General features: G+C 37.1%; 1 protein-coding gene across 18 annotated transcripts in view; it reads left to right on the top strand.

Annotated features, from left to right (window-relative positions):
- DLG2 (discs large MAGUK scaffold protein 2) overlaps window positions 1-25,066 on the top strand; it is a 1,856,054-nt gene that overhangs the window by 1,545,009 nt on the left and 285,979 nt on the right. For all 18 annotated transcript variants that reach the window (XM_081064699.1, XM_081064693.1, XM_081064694.1 and 15 more), the window contains one exon: window positions 12,032-12,134. In XM_081064699.1, the coding sequence (XP_080920825.1) occupies window positions 12,032-12,134 (103 nt within the window). The remainder of the gene's footprint in view (window positions 1-12,031; window positions 12,135-25,066) is intronic.

Here is a 25,066-nt window from a genome sequence, read left to right as displayed (position 1 = left end):
CCAATGTTGACCCCAAAATCTGACATTTTAAGAACAAAAAGTACCTTCCCCTTCCCCACATTTCCACACCCAGTTGAGAACTTTTGTGAGATTTTAAGTCACTGAGGGCAGAGTCATTGCTTAATACAAAGACTGCCAGAAAGAAATCACTCAGTAAATATCTATTGAATGGATCTATGTAATGTTTGAAAATTTGATTATTCAAATTTACTCAGTTTTCCTATAAACATTACTGCATTTTTAATTTGCTTTAGCAACCCTTTTTGTTTTTTACTGTCAACACAAACCTCAAACTCAATAGTTCAAACATTTTTTATATAATTTTTAAATTGTTTTGGCAATATGTGTTCAGTTAAAAAATTATTCAGATACCACTAAAGGCTATAAAATAAAATACAATCCCTTCTTTCCTTTTTAGTATTTCTACCCAACCATGGCCTCAACACCATAGCCTTTGAATCCACCATTAGCATTTAGCATTCGGTTGTGTAACCTTTCAGGCATTCTCTATCAGATCATATATCCTTTCTATTTTAACAAGCAGGGATACATATACATAAAGTTTTACAACGTGTTTTTCTTTAATTTAGCAATATATAATGGATATTTTTCAGTATCAGAATATTAAACACATAGGCCATTGCTTTTAATAGCTGTTAGTATTCCATTGTATGACTATTTCATGATTTATTTAATCAGTTCCCTGTTGATGGTGTTTTTAACAGTTGATTAAATTTAGTGACAGTTTACTCTCAGAAACCACAGAAAAGTTTTTTAAAAAAATAATTGAACATTTGCAGTCAGTCCACTGATTTCAAAAGGAAGACCATGCTGAGCAAACTCAGAAGGTTGCTTTCATTACCACCATCCATCAAGGGAAGGCCTCAGCTTCAAATTTGACCCTAAGCTAAGGAATCTGTCAGCCTGGAAACATACTCATATCCCATCCAGAATAAAGGGCTTAAATGGTGAAGTGAGAAGCAGATCGTTGAGAGCAGGATTTTAGCCTCATGCCCCCGAGTTTGACCCATTGTTGGAGCAGTTTGGGAACTTGGGTGATGGAAAGGAGAGTGAATCCATAACAACAATGTTTTCAAGAGCACTGAGACATAGGATGGGCTTCAAGGATACCTCCACCATGAAACCTACAGCCTTACACATATCTGAGAGACATTTGTATCAACAGAGACCTGTGCACAAAGCACAGTGTGATGGACAGAGCCCTGAAATGAAGAGAATGGGTCTTTCATGGGTTGTATGGATCACTGTTTTTATGTTCATATATTCCCTTTCACAGTATGTCTTAAAGGAAGGTCCCAAGCCATTCTGCCAAGACCTAATGGGTAACAGAGCCCCAAAGGGATAGTTTATAAACCAGCAAAGTCACAGCACAACCTGAGACAGAAATCAAATACAGCATGAATGAAGGGACAGCAAGAGTACATAGGAGAACAAAGAGCTACAAATCCATAAGAGCTGCCCATATCTGATTGATCGTCTGTCATTAGCTTTTTGAAAATAAAGATTCTTGAGCCCTCAAAGATTCTGATCCATTGAGTTCAGTTTACTCAGCCATTCTCTCCTACGTGACAGATTCCTTCCAAAAAGGCCTCTGATCAGTACCTGGCTCATAATAATTGTGCAATAAAAGGTTTTCAAATACATTTTAATTATTTAAACAAAATTTGTGATCTAACAGTTACAATCATTTATTAATTCAAGAAATATTATTAAGTATCTATGTAATGTTCCAGGTATTAGAGGCATGGAAGTAAAAGAGACCACGTTTCTACTCACAGGAAGTTTTTCTTGGGGAAGTGGGGGTGAGATAATAAGCAAAATATCTGGTAGGCCTGCCTAAGTTCTATAAGAAATTAAAACAAGACATTAAAGATAGGCCGGAAGTCTACTTTAAATGAGGTAGTCAGCAAAATGCTCTACTTATAAAAATAAAGTATCAAATGTGAGAAGAGCTAGGGAAGAGTACCACAGTCAGAAAGCTGCTAATGGTTAAGGTGAAGTCGAATGAAGGCCCTTGTAGCTGTAGAACAGTTGAGGGAGGCAGAGAGTGGAATAGATGGAATCAGCAGTACGGTTTGAGGTCAAGGCGAGTTTGGATTTTATTCAAAGTACAGTAAGAAGCCAATGGAAAAAATTAAGCAGGAGAGAGGCATGATCTGATACACATTTTGAAAAGATCATTCTGGCTGTCGGGTCAAAAATGGATAAAGGAGTGTGGGGAAACCAGAGTAAGAGCAGAGAGCCCAATAAAGAAGCTATTGCAGTGTCCCTGGGAGGAATGGTGGCTTGGCTGACTGGGACAGAGGTATTGGAGAAAAGTGGATGGAATTGAAATATGGCTGGGAGCTAGAGTAAACAGATATGTTGATGGATTACATGGGAAGGTGGGAGGGAAAGAGAAGGTTAGCACATAGGTTCTGGTTTGAATGGTGGATGTCGGTATCAGTGTTTGCTGAAAGTGGAAAAATTCCCCCAGAAACAGGTTTGGAAGAAAATTAGAAGTTTGATTTTGAGCATGATGAGTTTGAAAAATCTTAGACATCCAACTGGAGATGTCAAGTAAGCCAATAGATTTACAAGTCTATAGTTAAGCGACAAATCAGAGCTAGAGATACTAGTTTCATCTTATATTTGTATAGTATATTGTAAGGTTTCAACTATTTTTGTTTATATGTTCTTATAGTTACCTTATTACTCAAAATGCATGAATCCTAAAAGTAATTTACTGTGTTTTGGCCTATAGTAAGTGGGTTTGGATGGCCAAATCGTATATTACCATTTTCAATTAAAGACTCCAAAATGAAATGCTCTGGCAAACCAAAACATTTTTATAGTTTGTTGTTGTTGTTGTTTTAATATATGCCCATTTTTGTATCATCAAGCCAAATTTAAAAGGTATGTTAATTGTAACTGCTGAGACATGTAAATATCCAATATCAGTTTTTCATTTTGCCTCTGCACCAGGAGGATTCTCGTCTTGAGCTCTCATACAGCTACTGTCAGAAATGTTATCACTCTCCACCAAGTGTAACAGCCTCCAGGAGGAGAAGGGAACTTAATTAGAAATTTCCACTTCGAATGCAATTTATAGTTCATTCACTCTGAGATGCGCTAGAGGGTATTTGAAAAGTTTAAGGCTGAATGAACCGTTTGTTTTTCTCAAGTTGTCAATTAAATACATATTGTGCATAGAATATACTTGTTTATTCAGCACAGGAAGGGAACTCAGAGATTAAGCATGAGGCTCTCTTTCTAGATGAAGAAACTGAGGCCCAGAGAGATAAAGGAACTTCCCAAAGTGAAATAAGCTAACAGCAGGATGGGACTGAAACTCAAGACTCCTAACTCCAAGAACAGTGCTTTCCAGAGTACCACACTTCCTCTTTCAATGTCCAGAACTCTAGTACGTCTCCTGGGTCTGCTGAGTACTAGCTCAGGTCATCCTTTTACTTTGTGTGTGTCAGGGGAGAGGTAAATAATCAAGAATTAAAAGTAAGGTCTTGAGTTACACACAAAAAGATGGGATTTTAATTTAAAGTCCCCTGCTTTTTAATTTAAAGTCCTCCCCTGCTTTTATTTTATTTAAATGATTATTAACATTAACTATTTTTCTATGCTCCATATAATGACAAAGCTTCTTAACAGTCTGACATTCAAGGTCCACTTTTGCTGGCACCATGTTTCCTTTTTCTCTCTCCGTGCTCTATGCCAACCACCCCAGCCTGCTCACAAGTCAAGATTAAATAGGATATTTATAGTTCCCTCACAAGTATGTGATAAGGATCAGTTAATACATGTGAATACTTTTATTATATTTATTTGTTTGTGCCTCACCTTGTTCAGTAAGAAATGTAAGGTGGGAAAACAGTTTTGTAACTGCAAAACACTTTGATGATGTTATTTTTAAACCATGGAAGTCATTGAATTTTGAGTCACAGGGGACCCTAGAGCCAATTGGACCGATCACCTTCCATTTTCCATAACAGCTTATCAATGGGCCTGAGTCAGTTAGTGGCAGAGTTAGCAACTGAACCGAAATTTCCAACTCACTACATTGTATCCCTTCAGGAAAATGAAAATAGGTGTTTTTTTTTTCCTCTTGAGAAAAGATGGAGCCTTCTACATTTGTTTCACTGATAATGCATCTGCTTATCTTACCACCTCTAGTCTCTCTGAAGAACGTAGAAACAGTTTGGATTCTGCCCCAGTTTTTTCACTGCTGCCCCAGTGCCACATAGCAACCAGACCCCCAACTGTGAAATAATTTGCTTGAAACAGTCCCTTGTGTTCTGTACCTGAGTAATTTTAATTGAAATCTGGTTCCAATTATCTAGCCTTTTCCCCTGGGTTGCCCCTTTGTCCTTTCTCACAATTAATAATTCACTTTAATGTGTAGTTCTTAGCTACTCTTAGCTATTCCAAGACAATCTTATACCAAATCTATTCTCAGATTTTGCTATTACTAGTAAAAGTCCAGACTTTAAAATCTGGATTTCATAGATAATGGATATGCTATAATACACATAGCAACCGTTGATTGAGTACCTACTCAATGTGCCAAATGTTATGTGAAGTACTTTATTTGCATTAATTATCCAGACAACAACCCAGCAAAATAAGGGTTAATATCTTGTGTTGAGTATGAGGAAATTGAAGGTCAATGAAGTTAAGTAACTTATCCAAGTATCCAAGGTCATAGAGTTGGTAAGTGATGAGACCAGATTTGAATCTTGGCCTTTCCAAATCTAAACCCAGTGTTCCTTCCATGACACTGTTTCCATAGCATGCCAATGTCATGAACAGGGATGGGAAACCTCAACAGCCACAAGCAGTATTGCTGCCTTCTGAGAAGCATCACCGAAAGGATCAGTTCAACTTGGGAGGCTCTTAGTTGCATTGGCGATAGCACATGCCTCTTGCATATTCCCTGTATTTTCTCTAACTGTAAGCACTCTTATTGTACTTGGAGTGATGATAAAATAATATCTCTCAATTCTAAGCTGAGGAACGGTTCCCCACTGCAGTCACAATAAACTCAAAATGTACTCAAGTGGCTTAACATGCCTGTACCACCAAATCCTTGAGAGGCAGTTAAGAATGCAGAATGGTTAAGAATGCAGACTCTTAAGCCAGTTTACCTGCGTTTAATTCCTGGCTTTGCCATATATGAACAGTGAAACCTTGGGCAAGTTATTAGGTTGGTGCACAAGTGATTGCAGTTTAAAAGGTTAAAAATAATTGCAAAAACCACAATTACTTGTGTACCAACTTAATATTTAATCTGGCTATGCCCCAGTGTTTTCCTCTATAAAACTGGCATTGTCATGTGTCCTGGCTTCATAGAACTGTTATGAGGGTGAAGGGAATTGGTGTACAGAAATGCTTAGAACAGTGCCCACCACAGAGTAAGTACATACATGTCATCTGTCACCACTGTCATCACCATCACCATCATCCTCATCGTCACCTTCATTTCTGATAACCTCATCTCTCACCGCTTTCCCAGTCTCTTTTCTCCCTTTCTGTCCTTCAGTAACAACTACTTTCTATTTTTCAGATGTGCAAGACTCCCCCTCTCATGTCCACAGGGATTCTGACACATCTGACTTCTCTCTCTGTATGTGCCTTCCCCTCTGCCCATCCCTCTCTCCACAGCCCTTCCTGGATAACTCATTCAGATCTTGTTTCTGATGTCACTTCCTGCAGAAAACCTTCTCATACCTCCTCATACCTTGGTAAAGGCCCCTCCTCTGGGTCCCAAAGCATTCTGATCTTTTATTTATTTATTTTTTTAGGAGGGCACAGCTCACAGTGGCCTTGATCTTTTCTTGTCGTGTTACTTATTACCACCAGGCACTTTTAATTGTGTGTTTACCTGTCATTGTCCTCTACTGCACAATAAATTGCTTAACAATGGCTATGTGTCACTCTGGTTCACTCCTTCCCTTTAACTGGAAGAGGAAATGACTAAAACAGATATTTTAAAGAAACAGAATTTGTATCAGCATCGTGTTTAGCTCTATATACTACACTAGGAGCACATTAAAAGGTAATAGCTAAAAGTGAACAGCCATGTTTCCATAACTGACCTCGAATGCACTCCGCTGAGTCTGATGAGGTATTAAATAAAATCAAGATGCTAACAATAACACTCAAAAGAGCCATCCCAAAATGGAATGGACAGACTAGAGAAGGAGGAAGTTCTCTGTCGCTGGAGGCAAATTGTCACGTAGTGAGAATGATATGAAGCGAAGGGAGTGAGGTAATTTAACCTGAAAAAGAGAAAATTGTCTTCAAATATTAGAAGAGGACCACATAAGAGAAGAAATCAAAGAAAAGAAGAAATATTTTCTGAACCCTCAGAGGGCAGATGATTTAGATTCAACACAAAGAACTTTTTGTATCGCTAGAGCTGACCCCGAGTGGAATGGATTTCCCTGAAAGATAGTGAGCTGTTCATCAGTGTGAAGCCAGGCTCACATAAAGCTTATATGACCATCGGACTGGGATAATGTAGCGTGAATGGATTTTTCACTCACTAGCTTGCTGTTCACTCACCTCTTCACTTATCATGCATCTCCTACTTGCCAGGCACTATGCTACGGATACAAGTTCCAGTACGACAAGCTCCTACCTTTAGGAGTTTATAATAAGTAAGCACACGCCATCAGTCCATTCAGATTGAATCTTTAAGAACTGAGAGAAGTTTTCCAGGTGAGGGAGAGATGGAAAATTACGTTCTATATGAGTAAAATAGCATGTGCAAGGATGCAGAAATACCTGAATCGGAGAAATGAAAAAGATCAACCAGGGAGGGAGGACGGTATAAGAATAATGTGCTTGAGTCAGCTTAGTTGTTTACATCAGGGATTGAAGAGGATTGCAAAGCCTCTCCCCTTTCTGAAATTCTCTCATTCTGATATTACTCTTTCTATAAGTCTAAGAAATAGATAAATATTTTTGGTGAACATAGAATTGTGTATTTAGGGAATCCCTGGAACCCCAGACCAGGGACCCTAGTGGCTGAAGTAGCAAACATAATGCTCATCTTTTAAAAACAAAAAGAAAAAATGTTGACTCTGGACGTGGTATACCATTTACCTTCATTCACATCAGCATCTGGGGAAAAAAACCAAAAACCTTCAACTGCTTGAATCAACAAGAAGTTCTAGACTTTCTATCCATGGTTGTGAAAAGGATATCATAACAACTAGAATTTATTTTTTTTCTGTGATCCCATGACAGTTGTATACATAAGGAGATGGCAATAGATGGAATTTTTCTAGCCTGCCCAAAGCCTTTTGTTTCAGCCCTACATGATCTGATCGTTATAAGTTGGTCTGTAATGCCTCAAGAAGAGAAAATTCAAACGGAAGCAGAAAAATAGAAAAAATAAATATATGCGTCCGTGTCACACTTGGTATTTTAAAATGTCATATCAATGATGTAAACTGTTTTTGAATACCTCTGAAAATGATATTTGAGAAAAGATTACTGATAAAGCCTTAAACCTCAGGGATAGAAATAAGAATCAAAAGGACTTTGAAAAGTTTGAAACACTGGAAGAAAGCATGTGTGCTAAAAACCTGAAGGGAAATCCACAGATACACAGGCTATATGGTATTCTTCAGGATAACAGCAGCATCAACTGTTCTACAAATGTAGAGACCCATGTAGAATTAGGCCTAGCATGAACAAGAGTTGGTTATTACTGCCCAGTGGGATACAAGCTATGGTTAGGCACATCTTCTACAGCACAGAGAGGTCTGGGCTGGGCAAGAGACGCCCTGGCTGGTCCTGACCCTGGGCTAATTCTGATATGACTTTGGGCAAGTCCCTTCCCTTATCGGGGTCATCTCTGATGTGTGAGTGCTGAATGATTAAGTTTTTAAGGCTCTTCCCGTGCTGAATTTCTGTGTTCCTAGGAGGGAAGGCAGGGGGACATGAAGTGACCCACATACTATATTATGTATTGGTTAATTTCCATTAGATTTTATTTAATCTCTTATAACCACAGATCTCTGAAGAAATACTCACAACAATAATAGATACTATTTGCTGAATGCCTATTTGTACCAGGCGCTGTGTTAAGGGCTTTCCAATTTTGTATCATTTATTTCATGTAACAGCCTTGATGGGTAGGTATTATATCCATTTTACAGGTAAGGAAACCTGTAAAGGTTCAGAGAAGTTAAGTAACTTTCCCAAGTTACTTAGGTAACACTGGTGGACTCTGGATTCAAACCCAGTTCTCTCTAGGTTCAAATCTGTTGTTTCTTCTCACTTTTCCATGTTATCTTAGTGCACTAACTGAGAAAATTTTAGAGGATAATTGGAATATTGAAAGTTGTAGAAATTTGATGCTAGAAAGGTCCAAGAAAGAGTGGGTTGCTTACTTGGGTCTTGCATCAAACACCAAAATATATTCCAGTCCATCAAAGATTAAGTGGCTAAAAATTAAACTATGGTTTTATACTAGAAGAAAACATTGGGTAATTTGTTAAATATATTGGAGTAAGGAAGATATAATACAAAACTCAAAAGCTAAAGAGGAAAAAAAGTGATAAATATGCCTATATAAAACATTTAAACTTCGGATTGGCAAGAAATATCATACAGGGGAAAGTTAAAATAGTTAAAATATAATAACATGAAATACAAATACCAAACTAGTAAGTGTATTTGTAATAGTTATCTGAGATGGAACACTAATATTTTTAATATGCAGATACAATTTTAAAAGAACTATCCAAATAAAAAATAAGCAAAATAAGTAAACAGGCATTTTAGGCAAAAAGAAATTTAAATAACCAACAAATATATAAAAAAAAACTTAACCTCATAACTGGAAAAATGCAAAGTTTAAAAATACAATATCTACCTATCAGAATAGCAAAGGTCAAATGTTGGGGTATATGCAGTTTTTATGAGTGTAAGGAAGTAGCCAATCATATATTATTTGTAGGAGTATAAAATAATGCTACATTTTGGAAGGGAACTTGGCGATAGCTATCAAGATTTAACACTCATACCCTTTATCCAACAAGTTATTGTTAGACGATATTTATTACAGTATTATTTACTATAGCAAAATACTGAAGCAACCTAAGGATCCATCGACCATGCCCTGGTAAAATAAATGGTTTTATGTTGAATAATAGAACATTGCACAGTTGTTTAAAAAAATGAGACAATGTATAGGAATATGTGAATGAAGAAAGCGCTCTAAGATAAATTAGTAAGTGGGGAAAACATCAAGGTATAAAACAATATAGAAAATATGATCTTATTTGTATAAAAGTTTTAAATTATTTATAATTTCATAAACCTGCGATATTCGTAACAAAAATAATTGGTAGTACATACAAGCACCATCAACATGGTTACTTTGGAGAAAATAATATGAGGTAGGAGGAACCTTTCATTTTAATGCCTTTTTATATTGCTTTAACTTTCATGTATGCATTATGTACACAAATTAATTTAATTTTTATATCAATACAGTATCTGGGCAATGAGATTATAGCCTGTTTTTGTTTCCTTGTTTATTAGTTCCTGTTTGTGTAGTGAATAGTCATTTTTAAAATGTGCAATAGCAAATCAAAAGAAATAAATCATGTATATTTGACCTAGGAAGTGTATTTCCAGGGAATTTATCCTTTAGAAACACATGCATAAGTGTTTGCGGTAGCAAAAAGCAGACATCAATAGGGATCGTATTGAAAAAACTCTGATATATCCGTATCATGCAATAGGCTACCATTAAAAAGACAGAATGATATAAGCTGACCTGGAAGATGTGTAAGATACATAGTTAAATAAAAAGCAAAACAAAAATAAGTTATAGAATTTTATATATGATATGATCCTCTTCATTTAAAGTAAAAGGCAATAGTATATTAAAATAGAGAAAGAAACAGAAATAAAGCTGTGTGCTTACATGTGCTATAGTAGATTTCTATGAAGTATACGCAAGAAACAGCTAACAGTGATTATCACAGAGGTGCAGATGGTGGAGGGACTTTTTACTTTTCCTTATATACTTTTCTGAACCATTAGACTGCATTTTCCTTAATCACATATTACTTTTTAAATAAAAAGCTAACTCAAATTGTTTGACAAGAGAAGAGATTTTTTGGGCCCTGGCATTTGTGCATTCAGCTTACTGCAGGCAAGAGCCTAGATCAAATTACTTTTCCTGTCTCTTCCGGCTCTCTGAGTCATACTTCTGACTCATAAATGCCTGGACAGTCTCTGAAATGACTGCCATCTACCAAGGAACAGATCTGAGATTTTATAGTTCAGAGGGGCTATGAGACTCAAGGAGCTTTTTGAGTCTAACTCAAAGAGGCAGGAGAGAACTGAGGCCTAGGTGTCACTCGGGTAGTGAGTGACACAGCCAGACCAAGCCTAGCTTAGTGGACTTCCCAATTTACTGTGTGTAATCTGTGCTTTCAGTAAGGAACTCACCAGAATAGAAAGCCAGGGAAGAGGCCAGGAAATTTATAGAAGTGAATAAGGAGACTTTCACAGGTTATTATGAGAGGATCAGGATGTAGAATTGACGTTCCAGGCCTGATAGGGAAACAGCTGTAACCACCACCCCCATCCGCACCCCCAATTTCATTGTCAAAGAGGATTGATGAAAGGCCAAATAAGATTCTATATTTTACGTGTAGATAAGCCGATCAGTTATTTTATTCTTTTTCATGGGCTGTTGCCACCTTCCCTGTAAATAAAAGGAAGCAAACTTCTAATATCATCTGCAAAAACCTAGCTCCACATAGGTTAGAAAACTGGACTTACTGTGTATTCAGTCGCAGCAGGAAAGCTTCCTAGGGCTTATCTTTTTTTTTTTTTAATTAAATTTATTGGGGTGACAATTGTTAGTAAATTTACATAGATTTCAGGTGTACAATTCTGTATTACGTCATCTATAAATCCCATTGTGTGTTCACCACCCAGAGTCAGTTCTCCTTTCATCACCATATCTTTGATCCCCCTTACCCTCATCACCCACCCCCACCCCCTTACCCTCTGGTAACCACTAAATTATTGTCTGTGTCTATGAGTTTTTCTTTCTCATTTGTTTGTCTTCTTCTTTTGTTGTTTTTGGTTTATATATCACAGGGCTTATCTTGTTCACCATTGTTCCCTACCTATCCTCCCTTTCCCGGGGCAGGAAGAGCTGTGTCATTGAAAAGCAGTCAGTAATTGTATTGTGTTGACTTATACTGAATTGATTGGAGAAAGATTTTAGCTTTTGCTTCTCATTAAGTTTGACTTCAGAAAAATTTTTCCCTCTTGGCAGAGTTTTGTGCTTGTTTTTTAGATGTTCTGTTTCTCTTTTGGCATGGGCCCCAAAATGGAAGTTAGGAACAGCAACATAAACTCCAGACATTCTTTATTTTATTTTGTCAGAATTCATGCCGGAATTGTGCATGAGAAATGGGGCAGTCAAGTTTATTTTGGAACAAGGCTCAGGGCTATCTAACCAAGCTCAGGATGACAGGACCAGGCATGTGACCAAAGGCAGGGAGTTGGCAGGCAGCCAGCCCTATTCCATTCAGTCTCCCCAGAACCTCATCTGAATATATTAATCTGTCAGCACATACTTGTCTATGCGCATTACATGTGTCTCTCTTTATTGTCCTGTTTTTCCTCTAATTTTGAAGGCTTCGATCTACCCCAGAAATTTAGGAAGCTCACAGAGGCATATTAAATGCGCACACGACAATCCCTGGGGATGTGGGTAGTAGACAAAAAAGTTTTAACCCAGTCAAACCACAGCACAAACACCACAAGACGAAATTTCATGTGTCTGCTAACTAGAAGTTCTCAAGCGCGTGGAAACTATCAGTTAACACTCAAAGGCCCGGGTAGGACATGAAGGGTTTTGAGGCAGGTGATGTAATCTTAGCCTCTCCATTTGGGGACCCTTTTTTGATTCTGTCTATCTGAATAATACGCCTTGTGAAACACCAAAATTCTCTGGCTTCCTGTCTTTCAGGTTAATGGCATTGACCTCCGAGGAGCATCCCATGAACAGGCTGCTGCTGCACTAAAGGGGGCTGGACAGACGGTGACAATTATAGCACAATACCAACCGGAAGGTCAGTGAGAACCTGAACTTCTATTGTTTTCATATATGCATGTGTGAATGTGTACCCGCGTTTCTGGTCACCTGTATTCACCAGTCACCACCGACAAGGTTGTTGAAAACTGCCTATTTTGCAAAATCAATGTTTTATGTCCCATGAACATGAGGCTTTGTTCCCCTTAATGTTCCAACAGCAGTTAGAAAAAACCCTGTTTGAAATATGAGTTCAAATAAATAACAGCTAGAATCAACTTTATTTCATTTTTATTGTTATCTGGTACACCCTTTTGGTCAGCATTGGATACTATGAAAATAATTAAGGTTTAGGAAGCAATGGGGAGAGATTTCATCCACAGAAATAGATCAGTAGACCACATTGTCTCCTTGTGGCATTAACTTTTATTACCACTAACGTGCTTTTTGGATATCCTTGATATGGATTTTTATGTTTCACCCTTTTTGCTACACCATTGCTTATTTGAAATACATCACTATAAACCCTGAGACTTGGTGAGAGGTCATAAATTGGATTAGTCATATACTAATCTTTCGTTTGTTTCAACATCTGTTTCTGTGGTCAGAATGAGGTTCAATGAGACCATTGGGATGTTATCTATCGTGTAGTTGATTTCCTAGCAAATTTGTATATAGGTTACTCTTTTGATAATGAAATATAGTTAAGCACACTGTGGGCTACACTTTCTACAAAAAAAAAAAACACAGAGGAGTATGGCTTTTGTCTTCAAGAAATGTAGTTAATTGCTTTTGGAATACATGGCTAGTGGAGAGAAGTATGAAACAGCCAAATATGAAAATATAAGATACCATCAAGGAAGAGCTTTTGTGTAAGTGGGTATATAGAGCTTCTTTGGCTTTTCAAATAATTTTTATTGTCAATTGGCTTACTGTTGTTTGGAAGACTGAGGTTTGTGTCTTTCCTGTCACATCTTAGATTTTGCCATTAATGGTGGCCAATCACATATTTTACGTGAGAGGAGAGAAAACATTCTGCTACATGTGTTTTGGTACATTACTTTCACTTTGCCTGACTAGAATTTGCAATGGTTTTAGCAACAGAAAAAATGATTAAGTGCCTTCTCCTATTGCCCTAGTCCAGATGTGGCTAGAGAGCTGGCAAGGAGGGGATATGTGATTGTCAAAGAGGAATGGTGACAACACCAAGGGAACATGTTCTTCTCAGACAATTATCGGAAGTTCTCCTACTACTTAAAAATTAGAAGATATGTCTTCTTATAGGAATACATGGCTCCAAAGTATCCAATGTAAAACAGAAAATGAAAAGGTATGGGTCAGCACAATTTGATGAACAAATTCTACTTCGCATAAACTTTTTTATGGGATTCTTCCATTTCCTTGACAGCTGTTTTCTTTCAATCTCAAACTCTATGCCTTTCACCATAACCTGGCATATGACATAAATATCCCTGCCTGTTTTCCCATTTCTGAAAAATTTCATCTCAAACAATTCTGTAGACTAGTAAGATGGTCAAAACTATAGTTATACCAATTAGAAGCTGTTGGCAGTAAAGAAAGCCGTTTAAGTGACCATCAACAGAATGCTTTCCAGCCTTACATGCTGCAATAAAGGACAAGTATGTCCTAGTTCTATCAGCATAAATCTTCATCTTAAGTTTCCTTACCACTTAGTTTCCTTTAAGCAATATACTTAATTTGGATATTGTGCTGTACTTTATTAATTTGGATATTATGCTGTACTGTTCAAAGCATGTCTTATAAATCATATAAGTCAATTTTAAGGTACTTCTAAAGAAACTTGTAAGTAACAACAACAAGCTTTTTACAGAATGCCAAAGCACAGATCAGATTCACAGAATGACTCCCCTATTAGTCTAACTGTATTCTAATTTGTTACAGATTTAAATCAGTGGATGTGGTCACGTAACATCAAACAATCATTTTCCCCATTTGCAAATTTAATGTGCAACTAAGCCTTAATTTAACTATTGTTTGAAATGGAAAACTGATTGGATTGTTGTTTAGATCATTTAGGGACATTTAAAGTACATCTTTAGGAAATAATGAACAATTTGTCTTTAAAATAAGATCATGTAAGTGGTGATGAATTCCTTCAGCCTTTAAAATAACAAGTAAAAAGAAGAGTATGTCATGAAATTCCATTGGGAAATTCTCACCAAGTCCCTTTTATTTGCAACAGTATTGTGAGGTGTCCATGCTAAGACATATTTTATTGACATCTCTTTTGGTTGTCAAGAACCATACTTTCAGTAAAATAAGTTGTTTTATTTACATTCAAATGCTTTTATCAAAAACATTCTAGATGCCTTGTTCAGTGTTTCTAGATATTCATTCAGAAAATTTGGTTCTTACCCCATCCCAAGTCTTTGTCTTTAAAGAATTTTTTAACTTATTGAGGAGAAAGGATTTAGATGCATTTAATAGAGATCAGTTCCTGATGGTATAGGACCAAAATTGTCTGATAATGGCACCATCTCTAAGAATTATGAAATGTCAGAGAAGGGATAAACGAATAAACCTGCAGGAGCCAGAACAATGCAAAAAGAACATGGAATTGATAGAATGGAGCCAGACCTTGAAAAATGGGTGAGATTTCTATTCTGGAGAAGATGGAGAAAGAATATCTTGCTAAAGTACATGAGATTATGAGATCCATTCATGCAGACACAAAACCTATATTTTGTTCACTGATAAATCTATCTTCAGTGTTGTGCTATAATTGATATTTCTTAAAGAATTTGCTGAACTAATGAATAAAAGTTTATCATTTTTTAGTATTTAAAAATAATGGAAGATTGAAGAGATGCATTTTTACTACTTGCAGTTTTTCATTTTTGCTTCAAAGCAGAGAATGAGTGTTAAACAAGTGGGTGTTGCAAAATATAAAACCATTTCCAACTGTTTTTCATAGTACTTAGCACATTTTGTGAAATAATTATAAATAATTTATAAATATCATAATGTAGCAATAAATGTCTTCCTTGGTAAATTTCACTGCCTAAAGTAAGGCCAACATTGTTATACTCACTTCTGCTTAATTCAGACCTGGACACCAATTGTCTGATTACTCTGTCCATCGTGAGTCTTATTCAATGTCTAGTTCTAGGTGATGGGATTAAAGACAGATTTGAAGAGTCACATACAAACAATGTTTCTTTATGGTGATGTGATTATGATTCATTTTTACCGTTTTCTTAATCCAATTTGTACTACATGCTTACTTTGAAATTAACATGCATTACATTAATAATAGGAAGAAAATAATGAAGTTATTTTCTCTCTCTTTTTTTTTATTAGTTTCAGTGTACAAAGCAATGTAATAGACATTTACACCCCTCATAAAGTGATAACCCACCCTTCAAGCTACTACCCCTCTGACATCTTATATGGCTGTTGCAATGCCATGGACTACCTTCCCTATGTTGTACTCCACATCCCGTGACTATATATACCTATATGTTTAGTTATAGTTGACATTCAATATTATTCTACTTTAGCTTCAGGAGTATAGCACATTGGTCAGGCATCTGCACAGTCTATGACATGATCCCCCTGATAAGTACAGTGCCCATCTGGCACCTTACGTGATCTTTACAAAATTATTGTAATTAATTGTTGATTAATACCTTCACCTTTTTCACCCTGCCCCCAACCCCATTCCCATCTATCACCCTAATAGATCTAGTACTTATCTGGCACTATACCTCGTTATTACAATGTTATTGACTATATTCCTTATGCTATACCCTTCATCCCCATGACTATTGTGTAACAACCAATTGGTATTTCTTAATTCCTTCCCCATTTACCCATCCTTAACCCTACCTCCCATCTTAAAGAAGTCCCTCTAAGATTCCTTGTAACACCGGATTGGTGGTGATGAACTCCTTCAGCTTTTTCTTGTCTGGAAAGTTCCTTATCTGTCCTTCAATTCTAAATGATAGCTTTGCTGGGTAGAGTAATCTTGGTTGTAGGTCCTTGCTTTTCATTACTTGGAATATTTCCTGCCAATCCCTTCTTGCCTGCAAAATTTCTGTTGAGAAATCAGCTGCCAGTCTAATGGGGTTCCCTTGTAGGTAACTAACTGCTTTTCTCTTGCTGCTTTTAAGATTCTCTCTTTGTCTTTAACATTTGGCATTTTAATTACGATGTGTCTTGGTGTTGGCCTCTCTGGGTTTATCTTGTTTGGGACTCTCTGTGTTTCCTGGGCTTGTATGTCCATTTCCTTCACCAAGTTAGGGAAGTTTTGTCATTGTTTCTTCAAATCATTATTTCTTCAAATAGGTTTTCGATTCCTTGCTCTCTGATCCTTCTGGTACCCCTATAATACGAATGTAGGTATGCTTGATATTGTCCCGGAGGCCCCTTAAACTGTCCTCAATTTTTTGTATTCTTTTTTCTTTTTGCTGTTCTGGATGGGTGTTTTCTGCTACCTTATCTTCTACATCACTGGTTGGATCCTCTGCTTCATCTAATCTGTGGATTCCATAATTTATTCTTCATTTCCATTAATGTATCCTTTATTTCTGACTGGTTCTGTTTCATGGTTTCCATCTCCACTTTTATGCTTCCTCTCTCTCTGTTGAAGTTCTCCCTGAGATCTGGAGCATTCTCTCTTTTTTAAAAAAAAGATCATATATCTATTGCTTCAGGAATAATTCTACTTAAGCCATATGGAAATTTAATTCTTGTAAAAAACTTCAATTACCTATATTCAATTAGTGAAGTTACTCCAACATTACTTCAAAACAGGAAACATAATGCCTGCCCCCCACCTAAATACACACATATATATATACCTTTCCTTACCCTTCCCAGCCATCTTCCCCCATTCCTTTTAGAATTGTTTTTCTAACATATATGACCCCATTGTGCCTGTGCACAAACTCCTTACCCTTCACAATATGGTCCCAGCCAACCTTCATACCCCCTCCCCAGTCACCTCACCATCACCCACCAGCATCATTTTTTTTCTCTCTCCCACTGCTGCACAGGACTTCTCCCTGCTCCCATACTTGATCCTGAATTGTCATGTTTCTGAGCCTTTGCTCATGTGGGTTTCTCTCCTTGGAATTCCCTTTTTTTCCTCTCTACCGGTAGGATTCCTACTTATCATAAAGGCTCTCAGCTGTCAATTCCATTATGAAGCCATCTTTTAATCTGTTAAGTCAATGTTGATTGAGTCTTTGAGCTTCCTAGATCTGTATTCAGACTCCTGGTGTGTCCCTTATCATGGTTTGTACATTTCTCCACTCAAGTAAGCTTCTAGAAGGCTAGGACCCTTCTATCACTCATTTTATCTCCTCTGCTAATTTGCTCGATATGATTTGACTATGCTTAATTAAAGTGTTATGAAATGGGTCTCCCGTTGTTTTAGAAATGCAATATAATATCTTCAATTTGTTCACAAATATTAATAGCAGGTGCTTAAGAAATAGTTGTTGAATGAAGATTGAATGAATGGCCTAGAGTTTGATATTAGATACAGAAATGGTAAATCCCTAGATTGGACATTTGGTGTTGATGCAGCTTTTAGTTGGTGTCATTTTTGTTTTGTTACAAAAACTTTAGTGACCCTTTCTCCTGAATTGCAGAAAATCTACAACTGTTGCTGTGTAACATAGCACAAAGAATAGATGATTAAAGCTCTAACATTTTTTTAAAGTTTTGAAACTCAACTTTAACACCACTAATGAATAAACAAAGGTATTGATTACAACTTAATTACAAACTAATGCAAGTCATATATTTATCCAAAAGGATCTAATAACCACATTCCTCTAGGTCAGATTGGGGCAAATCATTACCGCATGTGTTGCCTTCTCACTAGTGTAATAATACCTATATTTAGTGGGAAATCACTGACTGGGGTTGAAATAGTAAACTACCAGATATTGACTAGGATAACCAAGTGAATGGTATAAAATTGTTGGATAAAGCACAAAATAGAGATAATTAATTGCCAAGCCATTCCAAGGAAAGCCACCAATATCCTCTTGCCTTTACCTTGACTATTCAGCATTGTTGGGAATACCACAAGGGCTTAGAAAGGCCTGCAAGTGGGAAATAGGAAGTCGACCATGATTCCCATTCGCCAGCCAGGACTTGAGTAGACAGTGGAGAGGATTGTTTTCATCCAGTTATTCATCCTTTTATTTTTTAACAGAATACCTGAGTTCCTAAAAGAAAAGCCCAAAGGACAGAGTTGATTATTGCCTAAAGACTCATGAGCGTGGTCTGGTTTATGGAATTAGGGCAGAGTGGCCACACAGTTAATTAATATATTCATTCATTAATAGATATTTGTTACTGAACACTTACTATGCCTCAGTCAATGTTCTAGAGAAATGATAAAGTAATGAATCAATATAAATAAATATAACATATCACATAGTGATAAATTATATACACAAATATGAAGAGGGATGCAGGATAGTGACAGAGAAATATATGGTGGGCAGGGAGGGCATTGCTAATAAGATGATATTTCAGCAGAGACCTAAAAGGAGTGAGGAAGTAAGCCATACAGGAAGCTGGGGGAAGAAATTAATTGTTCTAGAGTCTTGGTCAGTCAAGAGTAGTCCATGAACTAGCAACATAAATATCAACTAAGAGCTTGTTAGAAATGCATAATCTCAAACCCCAACCCAGGCCCACTAAGTCAGAATCTTCATTTTTATCAAGATCCACAGGTTTTTTTGTATGTACATTAAAGTTTGAGAAGCACTGCTTTAGAATTCTTCTGGACCCGGCAAAAATTGTCATTTGTCACTATTAAGTGGGACTCCCTCTACCTGGAGTACTGGGCAAAATCATATGAGGCTGCATTGCCAAGTTTGATTTTTGGCATGTGTATAACTCAATGATTAGTTATGTCTCAGCGGTTTTACTAGGGACAGGCTAGGTTGCAGGGGATCTAAGAAGTTCATGTGTCATCCACCTCTACTTTGCCTGCCCCGCACCTCTAAGCACAGGTTATCAAGCATTCATAAATCTTGCTCAAAGTCCTTAATTAATGAGACGATGAACCTATCTAGGCTTCATTCTCTTTAATCATGGCCTCCGCTGCAAATAAGTAAAGAAGCGGTGAGTTGGGATGAGCTCAGATTGAACTCCATCCCAATGGATGGCTTTATGAACCAAAAGAAAGTCAGGAAGGCATCATTATAAAATTTATTTGAGTAATTTACTGATTTTCAAGCAGAAGTTCATTTAAGAAAATGATTTCCACTCCTTTGAAACCTGAAGCTAATAGGTATTCTTTTCAGCATTAAGTGAAACTCTGATCTTATGCAAAAGGATAAGAATGAAGCCACCAAGCTTAAACCAGAGTTGGACACTATGGTGCATTTCTCTACAGGGTCAAAGATATGATGAGAGCTTGAAATGAATATGTAATTTACCCTGTGAAGACTATAGACAACTTTTATACCTGAAGGTTCTCAGAAATAAAACTATGTACCACATCCAAAAAGCTTAGTTGCAATGCAAGCTCTATTTCTTTCTTTAAATCAATGTCTGCATACGTTTATGCATATGAATGAGCAGCTGTGGCATGTTGAAATATTTTCTCAGCGCACATAACTGCGTTTTAAATGTGCAGGCAAGATTCCTAAAGGCCAGCTGTGGGCCTTGGTCAGAAATTTCATCAGCATCATCAGGGAACATTTAAGATGAGCTTTGGAATGGAAAGTACTATGCAAGACTCTGGAGTGGAAAGAGAAGAGAAGTAGGCTACTGCCAACTCTAACTTTAGCTGTGTGACCTGTGGTAGTTATTTATCTTTATGAGTCTCAGTGTTCTCATCTATTAAAAAAAGGTTAGGATGGATAAGATATTATCAGAATAACCTTCAGTTATTAAATTCTAGATTAAAAACATGACCCCTAACCTCAGGTAACATAGAAGCATAAGTTCCATTAGGTGAAAGTGTTGTCACTAGCATTACATCTTTGCGTTGTTTTTTATTCTTTAAGAAGAAATGAATGCACAATCTAGCTAAGTTCATTCATATTGTGTGATTTAACTAGAATCACGAGAAATAAAAATTAAGAGCTGGAAAATCTTTAAAGATCGTCTTGTCCAGCTTCTTCGTTTCATAGATGGAGATGCAGAAGCTCAGTCAGCATCCAGACAGGAAAGCAGTTCAATATTTTAAAAGTTGTCATAGTTACCAAAGCTGAGCAGCTAGTAAATTGCTTAATTCTTTTAATTTACTATAGTAGCTCATGATGGCAGATGACTTAAAGAGCCCAAGGAATCTAATTCAATAAGATTATTATGATCAAATGGACACAAATGAGTTATAAAAATGTACATAAATGGAGTCTGGGGCTGTCTCATGCACACAACTTCATTTTCATTTCTAACTTGTTACCGTTGTTAATTGCTATTGTTCATGTAGCAGCGTTAAATGATGTATAAAAGAGAGCTTTAAAAGTATAAGCAATTATTGTTAATTTAAGAAAATAACCATCAATCTTAAAATATTAAAAATTCAATATACAGTTCAAATATATCATGATTTTTCTCTTCCCCATCTTAACCTTTCCTGCAGCACCATCATCCATCCATCCATCCATCCATCCATCTGTCCACTCCATCTATCCATTTACCTATTATCAATCAATTCATCTTTAGTAATATTCTGTATTGCCACATATCAGATTTCTCCAAAAATGTTGCATTAAATATAGTTTAATTAATCTGGTTGGCATATTCTAATTTTTACTAAAGTGTTAGGAAAGAAACTTAAATAAAATCTTACATGACTCTAGAATTGTTATTGCTTAGCCCTGTGTTTCTCCACAACTCTCTCTCACACATACACATTCCATTAACAGATACTGCCTCCTCCTGGAACTAAAAATCTCCCGAGATAGTCCCTCACTCAGTGTATCCTTTTTTTCAGCCTTCTCCTAGTTGCTTTTATTTCCTCCACAACCTCCATCTAACACATAGCACCATACATGCATTCTGAGTGCTGAGTCTAGTTTGCCCTCCTTTCTGTTTGAATATCCCCCTATTTAAGCTAGTCCTCAAATTTAATAATGAGTAATGAGGCATCTTCCTTCTTCTTTCCCCAACTTTGTCTCAATGCTTTCACATCCAAGCCACATGTCTTTTCTGAACATTGTTTCCCTTGTTTGTTAACTTAGACGGTTAGAGAAATTATTTTTATGCCTCTTTCCAGCTGACAATCTGTGAAATTTAGTTTCCTGTGTCTTCTAATTAAAAGTTGTCATCAAAAAACAATAATTACAAGCAGGTAATTTCTAAATATTCTCTTTTAATTCCACACATTTTAAAACATGGAAATTCTGCTTTCGTCTATTTGTGGAAAGGGAAAAATCTGTATCTGTAGAAATCGTTCTCTCTGTGTTCAATAGGATTTGAACCCTCCAATGATGGTTTTAAATTATAATTACCAAGCTTGGAAGTAGATTTATTGAGGCTGAAAGGAAGTAGTATGAAAAACCAAATCAATTTCAGGAAATGAAGGGTACAGAAAGACACGAAATAGTGTCAGTATCTTGCATTCTTAGATTCACAAGTAGTCGCAAGTTTGGAATGGAAAAGCCAAGCCTGGGAAATACATGCATCTTTAATGTGCCTTATAGATTTCTAATCCAAATAGGGTTTCTGGTACAGCCAATGACTAAGTCTGTAAAAGGCAAAAGTATCCAAACTGCACTGTGGTTCAAGATAATCTTTTCTTATGGCCCCTCTCAATTTCCTCATATTCATGTTCCCACTGCTAAGGGTAATTAGCTTTCTTAATAAAGAGTTGCTGACATATGACAAAAATTAAGTAATGGCAGAACAAACATTCATTCAAGCTTCATTCATCTAATGTTTATTAAATGCTTCCAATGAGTGACAGACTGCCCTGGACATCGGAGATAAAATGATGAGCAAAATAGACATCATCCTTTCCCCAATGTACCTGTCGTTAACCAGGTAAAATCACAGTAGTGAATTATACAAGCTAAGGTACTCATCTAGCAAAAGAAAAGAACTTGGATCTAGAAACTTAGAGTCTAGAAACTCAAGTATACTCTTAGAATCCACTAAACCAGACTAAATCAAAACAAACAAAAAACTCTAACCTAGAGGGTCAAGAAGGTATCCCAAGGAAATGACATTTTCTTTAATCTGAAAGAAAACATTTTCTTTAATCCCAAAGAAAATAACATTTTCTTTAATCTAATTCTTTAAACAGAATAAAATATCTATGGGCAAAAAAGAAAGATGGAGAGAGAAAGAGAGATGATTACAAGAAAGCAAATAATTAAAACTAGCCTGGGTGGAACATTTACTATGTGCCTGACAAAATCTCAGTATCTGTTAACTCGTTTAAGCTTCTCAAAAACCTGTGGCATAGATTCTGTTGCTTTGCTCATTTGCTGATTTACAAATGAGGAAACTGAGACTCAGAAAGCATTAGTGGTTTTCCCAAGATCAGACAGCTAACCACTAGAATAAAACCAGGATTCGATCTCAGAACAACCATTTCACTAGACAGATGCTCATAGGAGAAGGGAAAAGGAACCAGCTTTGCATGATGATTAAAGCGTTGGAGAGAAAAATGGGAAGGGAAAAAGGTGGTATGAAGAATCCAAAGAGGAAAAGATGCCATATACTCCAGGAGAGAAAGGAGAGAGATAACAGAGCGGATAAAAATGAGTCTCGTGGGGAAATCGAGATAGGAGTGTTTTTAGGCTAGACAGGGCCAGCGGTAGACAGCATCAGGGAGGCTAATAATGAGATGTAATTGACAACAGAGACAGGACTGGCTTGGAGTAGGCCCTGGGTCAGGGAGCAGATCCAGTCTAGAAAGGTGTGTTGTCTTCTTCTTTTACTTGTTGTTGTTTTTGTTCTTTTCAGGATATGAGAGTCTTGGGCCTGCAGTTCAGCTCTGGGAATAGCTGCCGCCCCAAACTGGCACAAAGGCAGGCAGAGGACTCACCACTTACTTACTACCTGTGAGGCAGGGAGTGACGACCTCTCTGAGTCTGAAATTCTTCACCTATAACATAGGGACGATTATGTTTATCTCCAAAGTTGCTGGAAGCATTGGAGAAAATGGATGTAGAATGTCTGGAATGTGGCAGGCCATCCATAAGTGACAGATAGTATCACAACGCTCAACAGCAAGCTCCTTTGAGTAAACACTGGGCTCCCCTCTACTCTCCTCAGAGCTTTGCATTATACTCAGAACTATCCCTGAGTGGGTCAAAGGGCTTCACAGTGTTTAGGAAGCATCAGTAGTTAAGAGTTCCTACTGTGAAACCAGATCAGTATGGTTCAAATCCCAGCTCTACCATTGAAGGCTGTGTAACCTTGGATAAATTGTTCCACCTCTTGAAATATCATTCTTTATCTGTAAAATGGGGGTTCACACCCATGTCATTGGACAATTTTGAGGATTAAATGATTCAATTCCTATAAAAGGCTAAATACAGTTCCTGATAAACAGCACATCCTCAATAAGTGGTAACTCTCATTATTATGGGAATTATCAGAAAGACCAGAAAGCCTATAATGTAGTTATTATGTGGAGAGAAACAGAAGCAGACCCATGGTGGGGGAAAGGACCTTGGGAATGCCCTTGGGAGACTGTGGATACAGGCTTTTGAGGGATTCTTCAGGTAACAGAATTGATGTGGAGATAATGCCTGTGGGAGTGTCTAGGAAACTGCTCTCTGAAGAGTCCTAGGCTCCAGTGAAGGAACTGCAGGAGCAGGGCTGGAGGCGTGTGGGAGGAGACAGCCTGGGCCCTGGCCTTAATTCCACTCCAACCAGAGCAGGCTTTATTGTTTTTCATGTTTGGAATTGGATGCATGAAGCAAGGATTCTGCCACCAAAAAGACAGTTTGAAGCTGTTTTAGCAGACAGAAAAAAAATAAATAAATAAAATAAAGCTGTTCAAATTAAGGTTTGTGTGGTTAGAATCTCAAAAAGCTGTAAGATCAGTGAACTTTCCCCTAGAATGTAAACTCCATGAGGGCATGAAGTGTTGTCTGTTTTGTTCACTGCTCTGTCCTCAAGGCCGAGAACAGTGCCTGGTACACGGCGGCCATTGAATAAAGATTTGTAAGATGAACGAGTGAGCTAAACAAACGTTCATGCCTTGCAGCTAGCTTCTCTTGAACTGTAGGAAGCAGAGCAAATTCGCCCCAATTCAATGCCTATTAGAAGGCGTGTTAGTCAACTAGAGCTCCCAAGCATTGATTGTGCTTGCTAAAAACATATTCGATCTGAGAGTAGCTTATGTGGTCCCAGGATTGATTCTGGCATCACTGCTGACTGAGCTGCCAAGACAAAAACACTCTCAGTTTCATTTTGATTGTTTGCTGTGTGAAAGTAAAAATTAACCAAACAGTCGTTTTCCCCCCAGTGAAACTAATAGCGGTTTTGTGCACTTTTGTATGTCTTGGAAACATTAAACAAAATATAAAATGTTAACTAGTACAAGTTTAAGACTGCATTTTCACATCAGATCTACAGAACAACTGCAAGAGGTAAATAGACATGTAGTCTCATCATCGTTCTGAGTCATAGCGAAGGAAAGTGAAGCTCCGTGAATTTAAGTGACTTGCCCAAAGTCATGGGCAAGTAAGTGCTGTGAGCTGAACTTGCACCCAGTTCCTCTGGTTCTATTTCTCGTGCTTCATACTTCATTCTTTAAATGTTCTTCAGCATCACACTGTTCTATAATTATTTTATCCAAATAAGGACAGAGGAACAGGCTTCTCCTAAATTTAACACAGAAATATATTTTAAGAAAGTGTATTCATGTTTGTTTGGTAGGTACACGTTTGATGGTATATTGTTTCGACTTTATTTTTTTAAATAGTAATGTAATTACATGGTTTCAAAAATCAAAATAGTATTAGAAGCTGCACTGAGAAATCTCATTTCTAC

The sequence above is a fragment of the Rhinolophus hipposideros genome, assembly GCF_964194185.1.
Source record: "Rhinolophus hipposideros genome assembly, chromosome: 10".
In the NCBI taxonomy this organism is placed as follows: Eukaryota; Metazoa; Chordata; class Mammalia; order Chiroptera; family Rhinolophidae; genus Rhinolophus; species Rhinolophus hipposideros.
The sequence above is the reverse complement of the archived record's forward strand: the minus strand, read 5'-3'. Positions and strand labels throughout refer to the sequence as shown.